Source organism: Oncorhynchus masou, chromosome 24 (assembly GCF_036934945.1).
Source record: "Oncorhynchus masou masou isolate Uvic2021 chromosome 24, UVic_Omas_1.1, whole genome shotgun sequence".
Classification (NCBI taxonomy): Eukaryota; Metazoa; Chordata; class Actinopteri; order Salmoniformes; family Salmonidae; genus Oncorhynchus; species Oncorhynchus masou.
The window spans coordinates 31,909,705-31,932,322 of record NC_088235.1 but is presented as its reverse complement, the minus strand read 5'-3'; the positions used below and the strand labels follow the sequence as shown (position 1 = coordinate 31,932,322).

The window sequence follows — 22,618 nt, the reverse complement described above, 5'->3', positions numbered from 1 at the left end:
TGGGGCTGGGGAATACTTGGGAAGGGAGTAGCTGGGGAGTCAGACTCTAACTACCACATCACTGACTGGTCCTACTATTCTATAATCTAAAACTGACCAATGTAGCTCAATCCTATTGTGGGCTTTGGTTTGAAAAGATTAATTGATGCTAACTTGTGTTCTTATGCACATCAAATGAGGATCTTCAGTCAGTAGCTATCTTCTGAGACTAGTGGATGTAAATATCAAAGGGTCAATGATGACACTCAAGGTCATGGATGATAGATGCCCTGAGGTGAAATACACTGTACTCAATACTTGCATATAAAAGGTGAGTGGATGGGCTACTGTATTCGTTGTGTAGTGTATCACAGTTATACACAGTTATAGTATCACAGTTACACCAAAGGTACATCACATGATATAGTATGCAGCCTAAAGGTTTTAATAAAACAGTTTGCCAGTTTTGTGATGAACATGAACTGTAAGCATTTGACAACCCAAGCAAAGCAGGACTGTGGAATCTCAATGTTATGCCGAAAGCTATAACGCTACAGTATATCTTTGTCATCTTGACATAGATCCTCAGAAAAGTTCACATGATGTAGCCACTGGATGAGATGTTAGCCACATACAGTACAGTACACACGTAAGAGGATGGGACTGGGTACTGGTTTGGCCTGCATGGGAAAGAATTGGGTTCACTTTGTTGGATTCGTAAAAAGTGAAGGTGTAGTGACTTTTGGTTAGAAAAAAATGGCACCTTCAGATTTCAAATGGTAGGGTGCTGTAACAATTACTAGTTGATAGAGTTTGGAGGACATCTGGTGGCTAGTTGCAGTAGAACTGCTTCTTTTTCTACAGAAGTCAAATATGCATCATGTAAACACCACACTCTAAAAAAGGTTATTGAGCGTTTCTTTGTCAGGGGTGAGTGAGGGTGATAAGCGTAACACATTTTTGTTTTGCATTTCAGGAAGGGGTCTTTACTGCTGTGATGGTTGTGAAGGACCATCCTGTTCTTTCCCCCCAACATGAATGCCTTTATGCCATGAAGCACTACACTGTTCAAAAGTTACTCTAATTTTTACTCATTCCGGGGGTTTTCTTTATTTTTTACTATTTTCTACATTGTAGAATAAGAGTGAAGACATCAAAACTATAAAATAACATATAGAATCATGTAGTAACCAAAAAAAAGAGTTAAGTCAATTAGCAGGTGTGCCTTGTTAAAAGTTAATTGGTGGAATTTCTTTCCTTCTTAATGCCAATCAGTTGTGTTGTGAGGGGTGGTATATAGAAGATTGCCCTATTCGGGAAAATACCAAGTCCATATTATGGCAAGAACAGCTCAAATAACCAAAGACAAATGACAGTCCATCATTACTTTAAGACATGAAGGTCAGTCAATCCGGGAACATTTCAAGAAACGTGAAAGTTTCTTCAAGTGCAGTCACAAAAAACATCAAGCCCTATGATGAAACTGGCTCTCATGAGGACCGCCACAGGAAAGGAAGAGTTACCTCTGCTGCAGAGGATAGGTTCATTAGAGTTAACTGCACTTCAGATTGCAGCCTCAATAAATGCTTCACAGAGTTCAAGTAACAGACATCTCAACATCAACAGTTCAGAGGAGACTTCATGAATCAGGGCTTCATGGTCAAATTGCTGCAAAGAAAACACTACTGAAAGACACCAATAAGAAGAAGAGACTTGCTTGGATAAAGGAACAATAGCAATGGACATTAGACCGGTGGAAATCTGTCCTTTGGTCTGATGAGTAGAATGTTGATTTCTGATTCCAACTGCTGTGTCTTTGTGAGACGCAGAGTAGGTGAACGGATGATCTCTGCATGTGTGATTCCCACTGTGAAGCATGGACGAGGAGGTGTGATTGTGTGGGGAGGCTTTTGTGATTTACATTTACATTTAAGTCATTTAGCAGACGCTCTTATCCAGAGCGACTTACAAATTGGATGACGCTATCTGTGATTTATTTTGAATTCTAGGCACAATTAACCAGCATGGCTACCACAGCATTCTGCAGAAATACATCATCCAATCTGGTTCGTGCTTAGTGAGACTATCATTTGTTTTTCAACAGGACAATAACCCAAAACACACCTCCAGGCTGTGTAAGGGCTATTAGATCAAGAAGGCCTCCAACTGCCTCTGTGTTCTCCAACTGCTCTTAAATGCAAGCAAAACTAAATGCATGCTCTTCAACCGATAGCTGCCCACACCTACCCACCAGTCCAGCATCACTACTCTGGACGGTTCTGACTTAGAATATAGGGCATCTACAAATACCTAGGTGTTTGGTTAGACTGTAAACTCTCCTTCCAAAATTTAAATCCAAAATTAAATCTGGAATCGGCTTCCTAATTCACAACAAAGCATCCTTCACTCATGCTGCCAAACATACCCTCGTAAAAATGACTATCCTACTGATCCTTGACTTCGGCGATGTCATTTACAAAATAGCCTCCAACACTCTACTCAGCAAATTGGATGCAGTCTATCACAGTGCCATCCGTTTTGTCACCAACGCCCCATATACTACCCACCACGGCGACCTGTATGCTCTCGTTGGCTGGCCCTCGCTGCGAACTGCAAAAAATCACTGAAGCTGGAGACTCATATCTCCCTCACTAGCTTTAAGCACCAGCTGTCAGAGCAACTCACAGATCATTGCACCTTTACATAGCCAATCTGTAAATAGCCCATCCAACTACCTCATCACCATATTGTTATTTATTTTGCTCCTTTGCACCCCAGTACCGCTACGTTCACACTCATCTTCTGCACATCTATCACCCCAGTGTTTAATTTGCCATACTGTAATAATTTCTCCACTATGGCCTATTTATTGCCTCACCCCCCTTATCCTACCACATTTGCACACACTGTATATAGACTTCCTCTATTGTGTTATTGACTGTACGCTTGTTTATTCCATGTGTAACTCTGTGTTGTTGTTTGTGTCGCACTGCTTTGCTTTATATTGGCCAGGTCGCAGTTGTAAATGAGAACTTGTTCTCAAATAGCCTACCTGGTTAAATAAAGGTGGAATTGTTTTTTTAATAATAATAATATGCCAAGAGTGTGCAAAGCTGTCATCAGGGTAAGGGTGGCTACTTTGAAGAATCTAATATATTAAATATATTTTGATTTGTTTAACACTTTTTTGGTTACTACATAATTCCATATGAGCTATTTCATAATGTTGATGTCTTCACTATTATTCTGCGATGTAGACAATAGCACAATTAAAGAAAAACCCTTGAATGACTAGGTGTCCAAACTTTTGACTGGTACTGTAACTGTCAACCAGCTGTCAGTAACTTACTGTACTTTACCTGGACTTTTCTGATTACAAGATAGCGTAATATCAGTTGACATCTGCTAAGCATTCTTTGTGGTGAACACACTTGGGACCTCACCTGGTCGCAAACAGACCTTCCTGTCACACCATCAGGTCAGTGAGAGTGACAGAGATCAGCCACAGTCAGTTCCTGTGAATAACTACTTGAAGCAGGCTGACAGTAAAATATTGAAAAATAAACATGAACTACAGTACCTGGTGACCAACTGCCATTATGTTACTGGAAAATGCACAGTAACCTGAACTCTTATGGAAAAAACACATGAATTTAACATGTGATCGCATGATCCGTTGTGATCACTTGTGATTTAATGTGAAGTTAATGTGATGACGTGATAGATAACACGTGGCAACATAAAATTACACATGACAACATGTGAGAACATGATCTCATATGAAATGAATGTGAAATAAATGTGACAACATGGGGATGCAAAATTTCAACATGTGAAAACATGAAACTACAAGTGAAAACATGATTTCACGTGAAATAAATGTGACAACATGAGAATGCAACATTTCAACATGTGATACCATTAATTACACGTGACAACATTTGAGCACATGTGAAAGCCTATATGTCAAATGCCATTTAGAATACTTTAAAAGGCATTATTGACATTCATTCAATTTAAACCGTCATGGTTCTCTGCAGCTTTTGTCTCGTTCCCAGTTTGTTTCAGGGATGACCCCAGTTATGTTTTTAGTATGTTCTCAGAATGTTGTGTTATGGTCTTCTATAGGTTTTTGTCTAAAATACGGTAAATCTAAAACTAGATACTGTATTTTACAGCTAAATTAAGGTGTTATGTTAAAGGACAGTATACTGCAGAGATTGGCTATGTATTTATTGCCAATAATACATTTCTGCATGTTGCCTAAAGTTGCAGTACAAATAAAGTAAACATGCACAACAACTTAAGTGTTATTTCTATAAAATGACAGTATGCTGCTATATTCTGATTTCAATTACTGTAAAATCTTGTATAATTTTGTACTGTGAACACATTTGGGAAAAGCTGCCCAGAATCAAATAAATAATTGTACAATTATCAACACCAACGTAACATCAACATAAAAGTATGCAGGGCTTAAGGACACTAGAGTATACATTTGTGGATTTTAACTTGCAAACTCTTGGTAGGGAATGCATCGATGTTTCTGCAGTGCCAGCAGGGTCATACTCATTACTTGGAACATATTTTTTATTACATTTTTTATTTAACTAGGCAAGTCAGTTAAAAACAAATTCTTATTTACGATGACGACCTACATATATTAACACACTCAAAAAACAAGGGTATGGTTAAGGTACAGTGTTGTTCCTTGGCGTACATAAAGTCAAAGGTACACATATAAACTCACATGGTACAGTTTATATCTTGAATATAAGGTACAATCATTATTACACTTTCAAATATAGGTGAGGGCAGAGATGTGCAGTATTTCTGTTACATGTATTTGAAGTATGTATGTCAATTACTTCTGAGTATTTTCTATTCTGGGCTGAAGTATACTCTAATGTATTTTGTAACAACATACTTTCGAGTGCTGTAATTCGTATTTTGAAAATATAAAATACTTTTCTATACCATTTTTTTTTATAGTGGTTCACCAGTTTGTGGCCACCTTTCACCCTGCATTGTTATCAGAATTCTGATGGCACTATGGTGCACTATGGGATAAGACTGTCTGCTACATGAACTACAGTGGCCACGTTAATTGAATTAACGTAGCAGGTTAGGATAATTAGGTTAAACTGTATCCCATTACCCCAAAATAAGGCCAATAATAATAATAATACCCAGTGTGCTTTGCAGTTCATTTTGGTTCATTTTCACATTACATTCACATTACATTACATTTTGTAATTTAGCAGACACTCCAATCCAGAGTGACGTACAGTCAGTGCATTCAACTAGGGTAGATAAACAACAACATATCATATCAAGTAAAATGTTTCTGTAACCGTTAATGAGAATGCTGTTGCTGTACAGCCCATCTACTTGTAAATGTATTTTTGTATTTTAAAATACAAACTACATGTATTTCAATAAAATACATTTCAAAATACAAGTATTTTGTAGATTATTTTTGTAACATTGACTTTCATGGAAGTTTGTAATTGTATTTTGTAATTTTTTGCCCATCACTGTGTGGTGGAAAAGTACTGGTTGGGGCTCATTAGCATATTTGGGGGAGTGGTCAAATGTGGCCATTTAGCCAATTGCAGTTTCCCAATGACTTTAAAGCACCTGAATGCACCTGAAACTGGTATTTCCGACTTCACAATTGGTAAATTCCCACCTCCCACATGGTTACTAATGCAGTACCATATTGAATATATTGGGTATAAAAATGTACCATTGTACTAGATTCTCTGCACATCTACCCTTTTTGTACACCAGGGAACAACATTCTACTGTAACCATACATACTTTCATATTTGATAGTGTGTGGAGATATGTTCATGTTCACAAATAACCACCTGGTGGCCCTCCAGAGACATTAATGCACTTCAGACCAAAAGGTTGCAAGTTCAAGTGCCAAGAGCATTTATGCACACAGGGCTAGATTCTATAAGATCTGCACTAATGGACACCTGCATAGTGGTTGTTTTGGCAGTGTCGGAGGTGGAACTGCATTAGAGCTGTCAAATCCCCAAGCAGTTCCCAGCCTTATACCTAAAGAGGACATTACAATTGGCTGCACAGAGTAGTTTGGAACACCGGACTGTGCTATGTAATCTACAGCTTAATTTGGCTGATAGAATTGTAATGTTTAATTTTTATTTGAGTTTTATTATTTCTAAATAGCCTACACTTTCTCAGTATGAAATTCTAATGTGATTAGGAAGGGTGTGGCTTTGTGACAATGACCACATGAGCTGCCGCTCACCGATTTGACAGGTCTAATGAGTTAAAACTCCAACACCGCCATATTTATTTTACCTTTATTTAACTAGGCAAGTCAGTTAAGAACAAATTCTTACTTACAATGACGGCCTACACTGGCCAAACCTGGATGCCAATTGTGCGCCGCCCTATGGGACTCCCAATCACGGCCTGTTGTGATACAGCTTGGATCACCAATATGCTTGATCTGATTGAATCTAGGCCTTAATGTCAAGTGTTCCTAAGCACTGATAATTTTCGTTGGTGTTCTTTGGTTATGGTTGCACCCAAAGTGTGCTAACGAATGTTGGGGTCAATTCAAAAAGTGAATCAAATTCCCAAATAATCTTAATTGGAATTTCTGTGTACTTCCCGAATACACTTCACGTAACATTTCACATGTGAAAACGTGTTTTTGGAACACTTCACGTGACATTTCACATGTGAAAACGTGTTTTTGGAACACTTCACGTGACATTTCACATGTGAAAACGTGTTTTTGGAACACTTCACGTGACATTTCACATTTGAAAACATGTTTTTGGAACACTTCACGTGACATTTCACATTTGAAAACGTGTTTTTGAAACACTTCACGTGACATTTCACATTTGAAAACGTGTTTTTGGAACACTTCACGTGACATTTCACATTTGAAAACATGTTTTTGGAACACTTCACGTGACATTTCACATTTGAAAACGTGTTTTTGAAACACTTCACGTGACATTTCACATTTGAAAACGTGTTTTTGGAACACTTCACGTGACATTTCACATTTGAAAACGTGTTTTTGGAACACTTCACGTGACATTTCACATGTGAAAATGTGTTTTTGGAACACTTCACGTGGCATTTCACATTTGAAAACATGTTTTTGGAACACGTCATGTGACATTTCACATTTGAATTTAAGTTTGCCTGCATTAAAGTCCCCGGCCACTAGTAGCACCGCTTCTGGGTGAGCATTTTCTTCTTTGCTTACGGCCTTATAGAGTTGGTTGAGAGCGGTCTTATTGCCAGCCTCGTTCTGTGGTGGTAAATAGACGGCTACGAATAATATAGATGAGAACTCTCTTGGTAGATAGTGTGGTCTACAGCTTATCATAAGGTACTTCTTTAAGACTTCTTTAATATTAGACATCGCGCACCAGCTGTTATTGACAAATAGACACACACCCCCACTCCTCGTCTTACCAGAGGTAGCATCTCTGTTCTGCAGGTGCATGGAAAATCCTGCTAGCTCTATATTATCCGTATCGTCGTTCTGTCACGTCACGTAAAACATAAGATGTTACAGTTTTTGATGTCCAGTTGGTAGGATAATCTTAATCGTAGGTCATCAATTTTATTTTCCAATGATTGCACATTAGCAAGAAGAACGGATGACAGTGGGGGTTTACTCACTCACCTACGGACTCTCAGAAGGAGGTAAGGATCTGGGCCTGTTCCAGTGAAAGCAAGATATCCTCCTCGTCGGACTCGTTAAAACATTTTCTTCCAGTCTGTGGTGAGTAATCACTGTTCTCATGCCCAGAAGTTATTTTCGGTCAGAAGGGACAGTAGCACCAACATTACGTACACAATAAGTAAAAACAATAACCCCAAAAAACTATCATAACAGCCCATTTGGTTGGGAGAATGTAAAACGTCAACCATGTTCTTCGGCGCCATCTTTGGTTCACTCCAAAGTAAATCAGAATAAAGCAGCAAACTGTCCCTTAAAGCAATAATACCTGAAACAAGCTCTAAAAATACACAACAACTTTTTGAATATTTACTGAATTTTCACTGCAACCAGTTGCCAGAAATTGTTGAACAGTGTAATGAAGAACCCTCTGGTTCTGTCAAAGTAATTAAGAACTATACACATACCAAGAGTTATTCAAAGAACTGATGTAAAAAGGCCAAAAAAGGGTTCCTTACAGGGACAAAAAAATATATATATAATTGGTACTAACTAGCACCCTCTTTTTTTATCTTGTACCACAGGAAAAATAATTGTTATGTAATTGGACTCGTTTAAGGCTACATTGTATATTTGGCTTCATCAAATACTTAAGGTTGACGGGTATCTACCCTAATGTATAGGGTCGACAAATCTACCAATCATCACGTTTTTTGTGTTCTCCTTGACCTGAGAGTATAGCGTGCAAATGAGATGTGAGTGAACGTGAAGGATGCAGGCAGAAGTGTCCACCATCGCCACATGCAACATGTGCAGTACACTCAACAATAACAAAAAAGATCGAACTCAAGGGTAGCAGGCTGTACTACGGAGGGTAGGGGTAGGGCACCTATATTACTCACAATAAAGCACTATACGTGAACAGTTAAAACATTGTTTCATGTTCCAAGGCAGCAGAAAGAGAATACATCAAACATTAGCGTCAGTAGATAAGGTCATCAAAGTTATATGAGACAAGCCTCTTTAAACAAGGCACAATATAGAAGAAGCCTGTTTGAAATCTTGAAAGGAGGAAATAAAAACAGATTTAAGACAGATCACACTGTTTTTATTATTGTCATGACTGGTCCCAGATCTGTTCAGATTGTTTTGCCAACTTCTATAATCATTGTATTGCCAAACATGACAGAATTGGGACCAGGCTATATGTTTCTATATCCTCATTCTCTTTATTGAGTGCTACATTAAATATGAATAAATATGCGACCCAAATGACCACCTATTCCTTATTGTGTCCACTACTTATGACCAGGGCCCTGTAGGATCTGGTCAAATGTAGTGCAATGTAAAGGGAATAAAGTGTAATTTGGGAGTCAACCCAAATTACACTTTATTAATTTTCTGTACACAGTTATTTGTACACTGGATGCTTGTTTAAAGTAGTCATATGGCCTTTCCTGAGGCAGAGGTTACAGGGTGTTATCATGTGGATTATTAATAAAGGACATAACTGTTTAGACAACTGGCTATGTAGATTGTGTAAAGACAATGGTGTGTTCCAAATGGCATCCTTTTCCCAATATAAAGCATTACTTTTGACCACAGTTCTATGGGTCCTGGTCAAAAGTAGTGCACTATAAAGGGAACAGGGTGTCGCATGTGACACAGACAATGTAGTGACGCTATTATGTTAATGTTGGGCTCTGCTCAAACCTCTAAACAAATACCTGTCAACGGGCATCTGAAGAGGTGTTTATTCAACAACTTTGGTAGTTATTGTACATGAATAATATCTAATAATTATAGAAATGTGTATAGTAGAACATTCAGTATAATACAGTAAAATACATGTACAGTATACACATTGTTCAAATATGTTTTATTTAAAAAAAAACTAACACCTTGATAACACCGACAGCGTCATTGCATTTTGGTACACCAGAAGTACATTCATTTCCAACGTAACGATGCGTTTGCCTTGCAGCATTACATTGCAGAGACAGTTTCAGTGCGCTCTGTGTGGTGCATACGTTGGATTTATTGAACATATGTGTCAAACTGTATGTGTCAAACTGTATGTGTCAAACTGTATGTGTCAAACTGTATGCGTCAAACTGTATGCGTCAAACTGTATGCGTCAAACTGTATGCGTCAAACTGTATGCGTCAAACTGTATGCGTCAAACTGTATGCGTCAAACTGTATGTGTCAAACTGTATGCATAGACGGCTTAACAGAAACGGTATCAGAGATTGAATGTTGAGCTTTGTTGCACACATATCCAGAGGATGCTGCGTACCATTTTGCACAACAACAAAGTAGGTGTGATCGAGGTGTAAGGCACAGTTTTATACAGTATCTACATATGCATATTAAAATATGCCTGTGCATTAAAGACAAAGCTCAATAAATATTGTTATTAATTAAAGAACAGTAAATAAATACTTACATCGTTTGCATCCACATTTCTTTATCCTTTTGGGATCTGTGATGTCATCGTGACAAGCTTTGCAGTAAAAAAGTGCCCTAAGAAAACAGCACAGTATTAAATCATCAGCAAGCCCAAGAGTAATTGAACATACAGTAGTTTGATATCAAACTGTATTTGTAGGCTTTCTGTCTCTTCTAACAGAGGCAATTAGGTACATTTTCCTACATTTGCAGTACATTTTATCCTGATGCCTAGTCACCTTACCCCTGTACATATTTACCTCTATCACTCCAGTATCCCTGCACATTGTAAATATGGTACTGGAACTGACCCTGTATATAGTATACTTACTTACCTCATCGTGTTCTTCTTATTTCTTATTCTTCTATCTCATGTGTTTTTATTCTACCTTGTTATTTTTAGTATTACACTGTTATTGATTACTGCATTGCTGGGTTTAAAGCTTGCAAGAAAGGCATTCCACTGTACTTGTGCATGTGACATTAAAACTTGAAACTCGAAACATTTACATACCTCTTTACTTCTTTGGCATCGCTGGCGATAAAGAACCCCAGGGTTCCTTCCTGCATCTTCACATGGTTCCCAGGGTTGATGAGGGTGCTGTTGTCAATACAAACAAATATACATGGTCGTCAATGAGGAGAATCTTTCTGTTACATTTAACATCCTAATGCACTAATCACAAGGAATGGTACACAAGGTACGCCTTTCGGACAAACACGGGTTGGTGAGGTACTGTAGTTCCTGGGAATCAAGCTAAAAACAAATGCAGGTGTCACTGGTATTATAAAATGGCTGCCATCACCCAATGATAATTAAACAGTGACAAGTAATGATTAGAGAACCTCCACCTATAGAGAATGGAAGGGACAATATGAGAATCCTCAGAGCTAAACCAGTGGCCAAGACGGGTGGTAATGACACCATTTCAACCAGCTTTGTCAGCTGGGAAGATGCTTGTATACTAACTAGCCAGATCACCCCAGAACTGTTTGTGTACAAACAGCACAAACAGATTTGGGGCGATCAGGCTATTTGTATGAACCTGATGGTTCAGTAAACAAGCACTGGCTCTTTAAGAGGAACATACACACCACATCAATCCTCAGTAATTAGGTTAAGATGGTACATGGCAATGTTTTCAGTCTTTAATGATTTTAGATGGAAAGTAGTCATTGATGTTTCTTTTCCATTGAGACTGTGACAGTAATTAGGCCAAGAATACCAGCGATGCTGTAATTAAATTAGAGTTAATTGCATAATTTCACACCTGCATACACATCAAACAGTAATCTGAAATTGAATGGTGGAAATATCAAACTATAAATATGAATACAAATCTGAATAACAAATGTGACATGGATGACTGTGGGTGTGTTTGAAAGTATTGAAGGTAAAAATAAAGAATATGGATGTCGGGGGCATACCACTTTCTTTGTCAAACTTTGTAAACTATCTGTAAACCATAAAGTGTGTCAAAAATGCCAATTAGTGATGAGTACTGTGTATTAAGGTGAAGTTGAAATCCATTACAATAGATCACAGTCAGGACAGCTGTATTGTCATTGGAGTCTGGATATTGAGGTTTGCATGTAAAGATCTGGAAAATGGACAACCTGTACTCTGCTGCATATGACTTGGTTCAACATTATTTTTTACAATACAATTTCTGACAAACATCACATTGTACAATTGGCAATGTACAACACAGTGAACTTTACCTGCTTTCCCTTATATCAGACTTGTACTCGATAGCAATCAGTAGCAGCTTCAGCTTCACATAGCAGAGTCTAGAGAGGAGCATTCAAAATCAGAAATATTTATACACAATCAAAGGGATGAGTAGGAGAGAGACAGACAGACAGACAGACATAGAGAAAGAAAAGGAGAGAGAGGGATGGAGAGAGAGAAAAAAGAAAAAGATAGAGGGGGAGAGAGAATATACTTGATATAGTAGGGTACTTCAGAAAAGAGGGTCATACTTACTCACAAATGGTCGGGAAGGATAAGCCCACAAAGGCACTAGACAGATACTCAGTGTACATTTCATTGGCTACTCCTTCCAGGTAATACTTCTGCCACGTGTCCTCTTCAATCTGAAACAATAACAGATAAAACATGGCTTGCAAAGGTACAGTATTTTATCATGAACATATTTCACTCGCACAAAGGTTAACAAAGTGACTATAAAGCAAATAACACTTTAAGAGTGTATGTACTGTATGGTGTATACTTAAATATAAGACAAGTATTCTGAAAATGCAAATAGTCAGACAACGTGTGAACATTACTGTACTAAAGGCTGTGGAAAAGTAGAATAATGTTAGTTCAATATCTCTGGCTCTTCCTGGTCCTTCGAGACGGATTTAAACGGACGACCTAACGATCACAGTCTTTTTGGCTCTCCCTAACGAGTACCTTGATGAAGGACCTCATGGAGAAGAGGTTGGCCAGCATGGTGGACAGGCCCTGAGCCAGACAGCTCTGTGCTATGAAGCCCAGCTTCAGCTCAGCAAGGCAAATGGCATCGTCACCCTCCTTCCAGTTCCAACTGGGAATGTTCAGAAGGTGGGCCTGGGGAAAAACAGGAACGGTGGAGCGAGATGAGGGTTCGAAAATTCTCCTACGTTTCCTGAATTTTGCAATCCTTCTATACAAGGGAGGTGCAGGAAGAGCATCAGTAGAGAACTCATGTTCGCCTGCCTCCGCTGGAGTTCAATGACACAGTGTAAGTAGCACTCTGAAGGGTTTGTACTGTACACACCTTGTTGTGGTACTGCAACATCTGGGTAATGATTCGGATTTTTGGGTGGTAGTTCTTGATGGATATCACCCTGGAATATTGTTACAAGAAACAACTTAAGACCCATCTAACAAATCCAGGACACAGTAGTAGTAACACGCTTGCTTAGGGAACTTGAGGTTAGACATTGGTATGTATTATCAATGCATTTCTCCAGAATACATTTTCACGTGCTCTCAAGCATACTGTACTTGCGTAATTTATCAAGGTGATAGAACATGGAATAACTTTTGTATATCAGAATACATTTCCATATTTCCAATACACAGTTATACAACACAGCTTGGTTAAGTTGTCTCTGTACCTCATGATGTTGGAGGCATCCTCAGCATCAGGGTCTGCACAGTATTTATTAGCTAGGATCAAACAGGCGTCTGCTGACTCTATCTGAGGGCGGGAGATGACAGAAACATAAGACCTGACTCTATACAGACACTGGTCAAAAGTCGTGCACTACTGTACGTAGGGGAATCGGGTGGCATTTGGGAGGCAGATAGACGTAGGACATTAGACTGATGCCAACCACCCAGGTGCTCCATCTGTAGAGACACTAGAAATCATAACTGCATTCACTCAGAGCTATGAACAGCATTGTACGTCACCGTGCGTTAATTTCTAACTTCAGTCAAAGTATATTGCTCTCTTATTTACCCTTTATAGATATCAATAGCTGTGTCCGAATTCACATACTAAATAGTTGGCATTGGGGGTTTTACGAAAATATAAAATGTGAAATTGTGAAATTCCCCAAATATTGTATGCTTTAAATGCCAGGATGTCTTACTCATGTTGGCTTTTCATCTAGTAAAATTCCCTGCACACTATTGAGGAAGAGATTAGTCTTTCGAGACCCACGTGTGTTTGACAACAGCTGATAATCAGATATGGTTTCACGCTGTACCGAAAATGAGCGAATGGCGGTAATCAACGCAATTGTGCATTAGATTATGCATTCTCAGTATGGATGAGCCTAGTATGTTGATATTTGTTGCTTACTGCATTTGATTTTACTAAAAACAGACCTTCTAATGTAGTAAAATTTGTACATATTATGCCGTTTTAGTGTGTAGTAAGCAGCACAGATTTCAGGCACAGCCACAGACTTACCTGGCTGCTAAATTATGTCTCAATGAATGTTTGACAGTAAAAAATACAATATACACAATGCCGTTCAAAGGTTTGGAGTCACTTAGAAAAGTCCAGGTTTTTGAAAGAAAAGCACATTTTTTTTGTCCATTAAAATAACATCAAATTGGTCAGAAATGCAGTGTAAACATTGTTAATGTTGTAAATGACTATTGTAGCTGGAAACAACTGATTTCTTTATGGAATATCTACATAGGCATACAGAGGCCCATTATCAGCAACCATCACACCTGTGTTCCAATGGCACATTGTACTAGCTAATCCAAGTTAATCATTTTAAAAGGCTAATTGATGATTACAAAAACCTTTTGAAATTATGTTAGCACAGCTGAAAACTGTTGTCCTGATTAAAGAAGCAATAAAACTGAAGGATTCTTTAGACTAGTTGTGTTTCAGGAGCATCAGCATTTGTGGGTTAAAATGGCCAGAAACAAAGGACTTTCTTCTGAAACTCGTCAGTCTATTCTTGTTCTGAGAAATGAAGGCTATTCCTTGCGAGAAATTGCCAAGAAACTGAAGATCTCGTACAATGCTGTGTACTACTCCCTTCACAGAACAGCGCAAACTGGCCCTAACCATAATAGAAAGAGGAGTGGGAGGCCCTGGTGCACAACTGAGCAAGAGGACAAGTGCATTAGAGTGTCTAGTTTGAGAAATGGTAGCTTCATTAAATAGTACCCGCAAAACACCAGTCTCAACGTCAACAGCCGTTAGGGAGGAGGTCAGAGACCTGTCCAGATGGTGACAAAATAACAACCTATCCCTCGAAGTAAGCAAGACTGAGGAGATGATTGTGGACTACAGGAAAAGGAGGACCGAGCACACCCAATTCTCATCGACGGGGCTGTAGTGGGGAAGGTTGAGAGCTTCAAGTTCCTTGGTGTCCACATAACCAACAAACTGGAATGGTCCTAACACACCAAGACGGTCGTGAAGAGGGCACGACAAGGCCTATTCCCCATCAGGAAACGATGACCCCAGCCACCCCAGTCATAGACTGTTCTCTCTACTACCGCATGGCAAGCGGTAACGGAGTCTAGGACAAAAAGGCATCTCAAATGTTTTTACCCCCAAGCCATAAGACTCCTGAACAGGTAACCAAAAGGCTACTATTTGCATTGTGTGTGTCCCCAACCCCTCTTTTACGCTGCTACTATTCTCTGTTAATCTTATATGCATAGTCACTTTAGTCTCTATATACTACCTCAATTGGCCCAACCAACCAGTGCTCCCACACATTGGCTAACCGAGCTACCTGCATTGTGTCCCACCACCCCCTCTTTTATGCTACTGCTATTCTCTGTCCATCATATATGCGTAGTCACTTTATCCATATCTACATGTCCATACTACCTCAAACAGCCTGACTCAACGGTGTCTGTATGTAGCCTCACTACTTTTATAGCCTCACTACTGTATATAGCCTCGCTACTGTTATTTTTCACTGTCTATTTACTGTTGTTTTTATATCTTTACTGACCTATTGCCACCTAATACCTTTTTTTTGTATTGTTGGTTATTGCCTGTAAGTAAGCATTTCACGGTAAGGTCTACACCTGTTGTATTTGGCGCACGTGACAAATATACTTTGATTTGAACAGTGAAAAGGCGACTCCGGGATGCTGGCCTTCTAGGCAGAGTTGCAAAGAAAAAGCCGTATCTCAGACTGGCCAATAAAAATAAAAGATTAAGATGGGCAAAAGAACACAGACACCGAACAGAGGAACACTGCCTAGAAGACCGTTTGAGGTGATTTGGGATGAGTGGGACGGCAGAGAGAAGAAAATGCAGCCAACAAGTGCTCAGCATAGAGTTGAAGTCGGAAGTTTACATATACCTTAGCCAAATACATTTAAACTCAGTTTTTAACAATTCCTGACATTTAATCCAAGTAAAACTTCTCTGTTTTAGGTCAGTTAGGATCCCCACTTCATTTTAAGATTGTGAAATGTCAGAATAATAGTAGAAAAAAAATATTTATTTCAGCTTGAATTCATTTCATCACATTCCCAGTGGTTCAGAAGTTTACATACACTGAATTAGTATTTGGTAGCATTGCCTTTACTTTTTGTTTACTTGGATCAAACGTTTCAGGTAGCCTTCCACAAGCTTCCCACAATAAGTTGGGTGAATTTTGTTCCCTTCCTCCTGACAGAGATGTTGTAACTGAGTCAGGTTTGTAGGCCTCCTTGCTCGCTCACGCTTTTTCAGTTCTGCCCACAAATTTTCTATGGGATTGATGTCAGGGCTTTGTGATGGCCACTCCAATACCTTGACTTTGTTGTCCTTAAGCCATAACTTTGGAAGTATGCTTGGGGTCATTGTCCATTTGGAAGACCCATTTGCGGCCAAGCTTTAACTTCCTGACTGATGTCTTGAGATGTTGCGTCAATATATCCACATCATTTTCCTACCTTATGATGCCATCTGTTTTGTGCAGTGCACCAGTCCCTCCTGCAGCAAAGCACCCCCACAACATGATGCTGCCACCCCCGTGCTTCATGTTTGGGATGGTGTTCTTCGACTTGCAAGCCTTCCCCTTTTTCCTCCAAACATAACGATTGTCATTATGGTCAAACAGGTGTATTTTTGTTTCATCAGACCAGAAGACATTTCTCCAAAAAGTACTATCTTTTTCCCCATGTGCAGTTGCAAACCATAGTCTGGCTTTTTTAATGGTGGTTTTGGAGCAGTGGCTTCTTCCTTGCTGAGCGGCCTTTCAGGTTATGTCGATATAGGACTTGTTTTACTGTGGATATAGATACTTTTCCACCTGCTTCCTCCAGCATCTTCACAAGGTCCTTTGCTGTTGTTCTGGGATTGATTTGCACGTTTCGCACCAAAGCACGTTCATCTCTAGGAGACAGACTCCTTCCTGAGCGGTATGACGGCTGCATGGTCCCATGGTGTTTATACGTGTGTACTATTGTTTGTACAGATGAACGTGGTACCTTCAGGCATTTAGAAATTGCTCCCAAGGATGAAGCAGACTTGTGGAGGTCTTGGCTGATTTCTTTTGATGTCAAGCAAAGAGGCACTGAGTTTGAAGGTAGGCATTGGAATACATCCACAGGTACACCGCCAATTGACTCAAATGATGTCAATTAGCCTATCAGAATCTTCTAAAGCCATGACATAATTTTCAGGGATTTTCCAAGCTTTTTAAAGTCACAGTCAAATTAGTGTATGTAAACTTCTGACCCACTGGACTTGTGAATACAGTGAATTATAAGTGAAATAATCTGCCTGTAAACAACTGCTGGAAAAAGTAGTGGTCCTAACCAACTTGCCAAAACTAGACATTTGTGGAGTGGTTGAAAAAAGAGTTTTAATGACTCCAACCTAAGTGTATATAAACTTCTGATTTCAACGGTATGTGGGAACTCTTCAAGACTGTTGGAAAAGCATTCCAGGTGAAGCTGGTTGAGAGAATGCCAAGAGTGTGCAAAGCTGTCATCAAAGAAAAGGGTGGCTATCAAATATTAAATATATTTGGATTTGTTTAACACTTTTTTGGTTACTACATGATTCTATATGTGTTATTTCATAGTTTATGTCTTCACTATTATGCTACAATGTTGAAAATAGTACAAATAAAGAAAAACCCTTGAACGAGTAGGTGTGTCCAAACTTTTAACAAACCTACTAGGCAGAGTTCCTCTGTCGAGCGTCTGTGTTCTTTGCTCATCTTTATTTTATTTTTTTATTGGCCACTCTGAGATATGGCTTTTTCTTTGCAACTCTGCCTTGAAGGCCAGCATCCCGGAGTCGCCTCTTCACTGTTGACGTTGAGACGGGTGTTTTGCGGGCCATTTGAGGACTTGTGAGGAATGTGTTTCTCAAACTAGACACTAATATATTTGTCCTCTTGCTCAGTTGTGCACCGGGGTCTCCCACTCCTCTTTCTATTCTGGTTAGGGACGGTTTGCGCTGTTCTGTGAAAGGAGTAGTACACAGCGTTGTACAAGATTTTCAGTTTCTTTGCAACTTCTCGCATGGAATAGCCTTCATTTCTCAGAATGAGAATAGACTGACGAGTTTCAGAAGGAAGTTCATTGTTTCTGGCCATATTGAGCCTGTAATCGAACCCACAAATGCTGATGCTACAGATACGCAACTTCTCTACAGAAGGCCAGTTTTATTGCTTCTTTAATCAGAACAACAGTTTTCAGCTGTGCTAACGTAACTGCAAAAGGGTTTTCTAATGATCAATTAGCCTTTTAAAATGATAAACTTGGATTAGCTAACACAATGTGCCATTGGAACACAGGAGTGATGGTTGCTGATAATGGGCCTCTGTATGCCTATGTAGATATTCCATTAAAATCAGCTGTTTCCAACTACAATAGTCATTTACAACATTAACAATGTCTACACTGTATTTCTGATCAATTTGATGTTATTTTAATGGACAAAAAATGTGCTTTTCTTTCAAAAACAAGGACATTTCTACGTGACCCCAAACTTTTGAACGGAAGTATATATATATATAAACCCTTGTAAACGCTTTATAAAAGGTTACCATATTGTAAAGTGTGACCAAATGTTCTTATACAACAAGGACCTGGAAAACTTATTGAAGAGTTGGACTGTCAAGGCCCTTTTCTCCATTAGTATCTGAAAGAAACAAGTCAGGTTAATACTCATTAAAACAGGCCGGTTACCTTGACTCTGGCCAGGTCATGTGGGTTGAGAACAGATCCCTGGTAGAACTCCACCTGGGTGAAGTGGCGTTTAAACAAGGCTTCCAGCTCAAGATTAGGGGAAATACTGGGACACAAAGTAGAGTTTGTTAATGTTAACCAAGGCCTCCACTTCACCTCAAGATTCGGTTTAGTACTGGAACAGACAGGAGAGCAACCCTATGTGTTAATGTTAGGGGGCTGAGTGAGGTTTCGTCTCCTCAGCAAATCAAAGTGCAATTTATTGTGTAGTATTTGAAATGTAATTTATTCTAATGTATTGCTATAAGTAGTATGCTGGTGTACCGGGCAGGCCCAGCGCTACCAACGGTTTCCATGGATCTGGGTGCTTTTTAGGATATAGTCATTGTAGAGTCTGAGTATTCCAAAAAAAGGAAAGGTGGTGGCAGTTCCCAAAAGGTTGTTGGGAGTCATTTTTGGGAGCTGCTATCGCCTTTCCTTCTCTGAAACACTCAGTATTGTTATGAGTTTTGGGGCCATTTTTCCAGACCCAGATTAAACATAGTCGTGGAATTAAACACACTTTCAATTTCCCATTGAGTATGGTTTTTAGTCCAGGACTAGGCTTAATCTGGGTCCTGGAAACTGGCCTGTAAAGTGTAAGGAGAAAACATGGTACACTTACTTATGGAGAAAAACAATTTCTACATTGACATCATCCCTGTCCTTGTGTAGGAAGTCTTTAAGGAAGTTGGACACACTTTCAAGTGTTATATGACCACAGACCACGATGTGCCTATAGGAAATAAGATCCAGGAATAGTCATAAGATTTAAGCTATGGTTTGCTAAAAGCTGCAGCCAAAATAAAGACGCTGATAAACTACTGATAGATGTCAGTGTCACATTCCTTCTTGATTCTGAAAATAAAATGAAATTATAAGTTGGATCTGACAAAAGTATTGTCCACACCACAGTATAGTCAATAAAAAAGGACCTCAAAAATGTGGTTTCTGTGTAGAAAATGAACACTGCCAGCCCATTGTTAACTTCCCCCCAAAATACATAATTCTCCCTGGTTTGTACATGTTCTGTGATGAACAGGAGTTCATTTTTTATGTGAACAGGTGTCAGTAAGAGCTCTTTAGTCCTATGTGGTGCCTGAAGGACAGGAGAGATCACTGAGCTGAGCATGTTCTGGATTCCCAGTAACAGATTAAAAAGGATGAGTGTCCTTTGTTGGCGATTATGATGTGATTACTACATTGTACAATCCAGGAAAGAGCTTATCTTTAGCTAGAGACATCTTGCCTCCACGTGAGGGAAGTTTTCTGACAGACTGTATCCCTGCTACAAGATAGTACATGCAGGATTGTGAGATAAAGCTTCATCGTGAGATGAACTCAGGATGGGTTTAAGAAGGGCATTTTCCAAAACAATTGGTTTGGAAAACATACTGACAACATACTGACAACTCACATACTGTACATTGTTTTGAAATACCTCTTTAATATTATATCTTATTAGAGTTTGGGACTGCATGTAGCCTAGCGGTTAGGAGTGTTGGGCCAGAAACTGGAAGGTCATTGGTTCAATTCCCTAAGCCGACTAGGTGAAAAATCCCTTGAGCAAGGCACTTAACCCTAATTGCTCCAGGGAAAACCCACTCTGTGGAAGTGGGATATGCAAAAAGTGAATTTCCAATTCGTACATATGAAATAATTATTACTACATTTGTTAATTATTGTATCATATTTACTTTATATTAGTGTTGTTGTTTTTTTACAGAGATGCTATATTTATATTTGTAGATGAAAAGGTATTAAAATGTATTGACAGTAAAACTGAGACATAAGGATATGAATCACTTGAAACAGAAATACAGATACATCAGCATGCAGAAGGAAAGAGGGAAAAAATAGCCAAAACAAAGTTATAGAGACTGGACTAAATCCAAGTACAAATTCTACAGAACAGAGTAAACAAAACAAAATTCTAAAAGCGAGCCAAGAGAAATCAAAGTTTGTTGAGATGGTGGAATCAGGATTTATGGCAGAATCCTATTATACCTTAAGAAACATGTTTTTAACTTGAATTTCAGTGTGATCCATGCATTGATTATGTGTTTGGGCCTTAGGGTATAGGTCTGACTGAAGATTAAGGCCAGGAATGTAGCAGGGCTTGGGAAAATAAAATGAACTGGTGGTACAGACAAAAAATACATAATCCAGAAGAGAAACAACAGGAAATGAAAGGCTAAATATAAAAGGCTAAAAGATAACCAACTAAAAGCATGCGAGGAACATGTGTGGACGAAGCAGATGTAGAAGGTAACCGCATTTCAAATGATCTGGAAGAGAATTATATTTAAAATAGCTGATTATTTAACTGCAGGTAATCCCTTCTTGTAGTTTCTTAGGACACTCTTTTGCTATTGTGTAGTATTTTCTATGACATCATCTCTGTCACCAAGATATAAGACATAATGTTCAACATTTATTTTGAAATACTATAAAGGTACTACAGCTATAGCTGCAATCAGGCTTGACTTTACTCTAAAAAAGATCATAATAAAAACAAAAACAACTACTTTGTGGTGGGTGGCAAGATGCATATGATTGGCAAACACAAAAAACACAGACACAAACATGTAAGTGTTCTAGTAAATAAGCAAGTAAAACACTCAAGCATACAGTATAGCAAATAATACATTTGACACATCACAAAAAAACATGTATTCATTATAAGAAGCAATGACAGCTAGCACACAAATACCAGTACAAAGCAATAGCGTTAGCTTTCATGGCCAAGCTCTCCAGTCACCAGTATGACTTTTCCCCCAAAATGTATAAAAGTATTCATATCAATAATTTCTGTATAATTACTGGTACCCCACTTTAGGAGAGGGGGACTTGAGTAGTCACACCAAAACCACACTTTTTAGAATCATTTTTGTTTTGTATATTTGTTTGACTTACTTTCTGCCTCGTGTTGAGTTATAACTCCCTCCGTATTTCTTCCGATTAAGGATGAGAGCAGCAATTTCTGGCACGTAGCGAGCAAACATGGCCTACATGCATGGAACAGAAAAAAGAAAAGGGCATGCAGAGGATGGTTCTACTGCGGCAGAGGCAGTAGAGCCTCCCAGTAATACTTACTTTCTCCCATTAACCGCACTATAGGAACCACCATATTTCTTGCGGTTTCCTATTAACTCTATGATTTCAGGGACGTAGCTCGCAAACATGGCCTAAGGAGAAGATAGGAGACAGAAGAAAATACTAAAAAAAAGATAAGCAAAAGAGAGAGCTGTGCGTCTATTTTTGCTTAAAAGATATCCGTAAAATTATTTATTTTATAGAAAAATGAAGAGAAAAAAAAATTGAATAGAAAATGTTAAAAAAAAAAAATATTGTTCTGGATACAGTAGGTTACACACTGAGTGCACAAAATATTAGGAACACCTGCTTTTAACATGACATAGACTGACCAGGTGAATCCAGGTGAAACCCTTATTGATGTCATGTTTTAAATCCACTTCAATCAGTGTAGATGAAGGGGAGGAGACAGGTTAAAGATGGATTTATAAGCCTTGAGACATTCTAAGGGTGTGCCATTCTAAGGGTGTGCCATTCTAAGGGTGAATGGGTAAAATAAAAATGTAAGTGCCTTTGAACGGGGTATGATATGTTATGAATTTCCAAAACATATGATATGTTTCAAATTCTAGCTAGGTGGCTAATGTTAGGTAGCTGGCTAACGTTAGCTAGGCTAGGGGTTATGGTGTTGGGTTAAGGTTAGGTAGTTAGCTAAAACGGTTAAGGTTAGGTTTAAGGGAAGGGTTTGCTAACATGCAAAGTAGATAAAAAGCAGTATGTAGTTGAAAAGTTGCTAATTAGCTAAAATGCTAA

At 38.8% G+C, this 22,618-nt stretch overlaps 1 protein-coding gene across 2 annotated transcripts in view; it reads right to left on the bottom strand.

Annotated features, from left to right (window-relative positions):
• Window positions 1–22,618, bottom strand: part of LOC135512049 (calcium-activated potassium channel subunit alpha-1a-like) — a 254,936-nt gene that overhangs the window by 45,212 nt on the left and 187,106 nt on the right. For both annotated transcript variants that reach the window (XM_064933655.1, XM_064933654.1), the window contains exons 9-18: window positions 21,866–21,957; window positions 19,395–19,505; window positions 18,731–18,836; window positions 13,225–13,307; window positions 12,882–12,951; window positions 12,536–12,691; window positions 12,104–12,213; window positions 11,839–11,907; window positions 10,631–10,717; window positions 10,115–10,191 (exon numbers count right to left, since the gene is read on the bottom strand). In XM_064933655.1, the coding sequence (XP_064789727.1) occupies window positions 10,115–10,191; window positions 10,631–10,717; window positions 11,839–11,907; window positions 12,104–12,213; window positions 12,536–12,691; window positions 12,882–12,951; window positions 13,225–13,307; window positions 18,731–18,836; window positions 19,395–19,505; window positions 21,866–21,957 (961 nt within the window). The remainder of the gene's footprint in view (window positions 1–10,114; window positions 10,192–10,630; window positions 10,718–11,838; window positions 11,908–12,103; window positions 12,214–12,535; window positions 12,692–12,881; window positions 12,952–13,224; window positions 13,308–18,730; window positions 18,837–19,394; window positions 19,506–21,865; window positions 21,958–22,618) is intronic.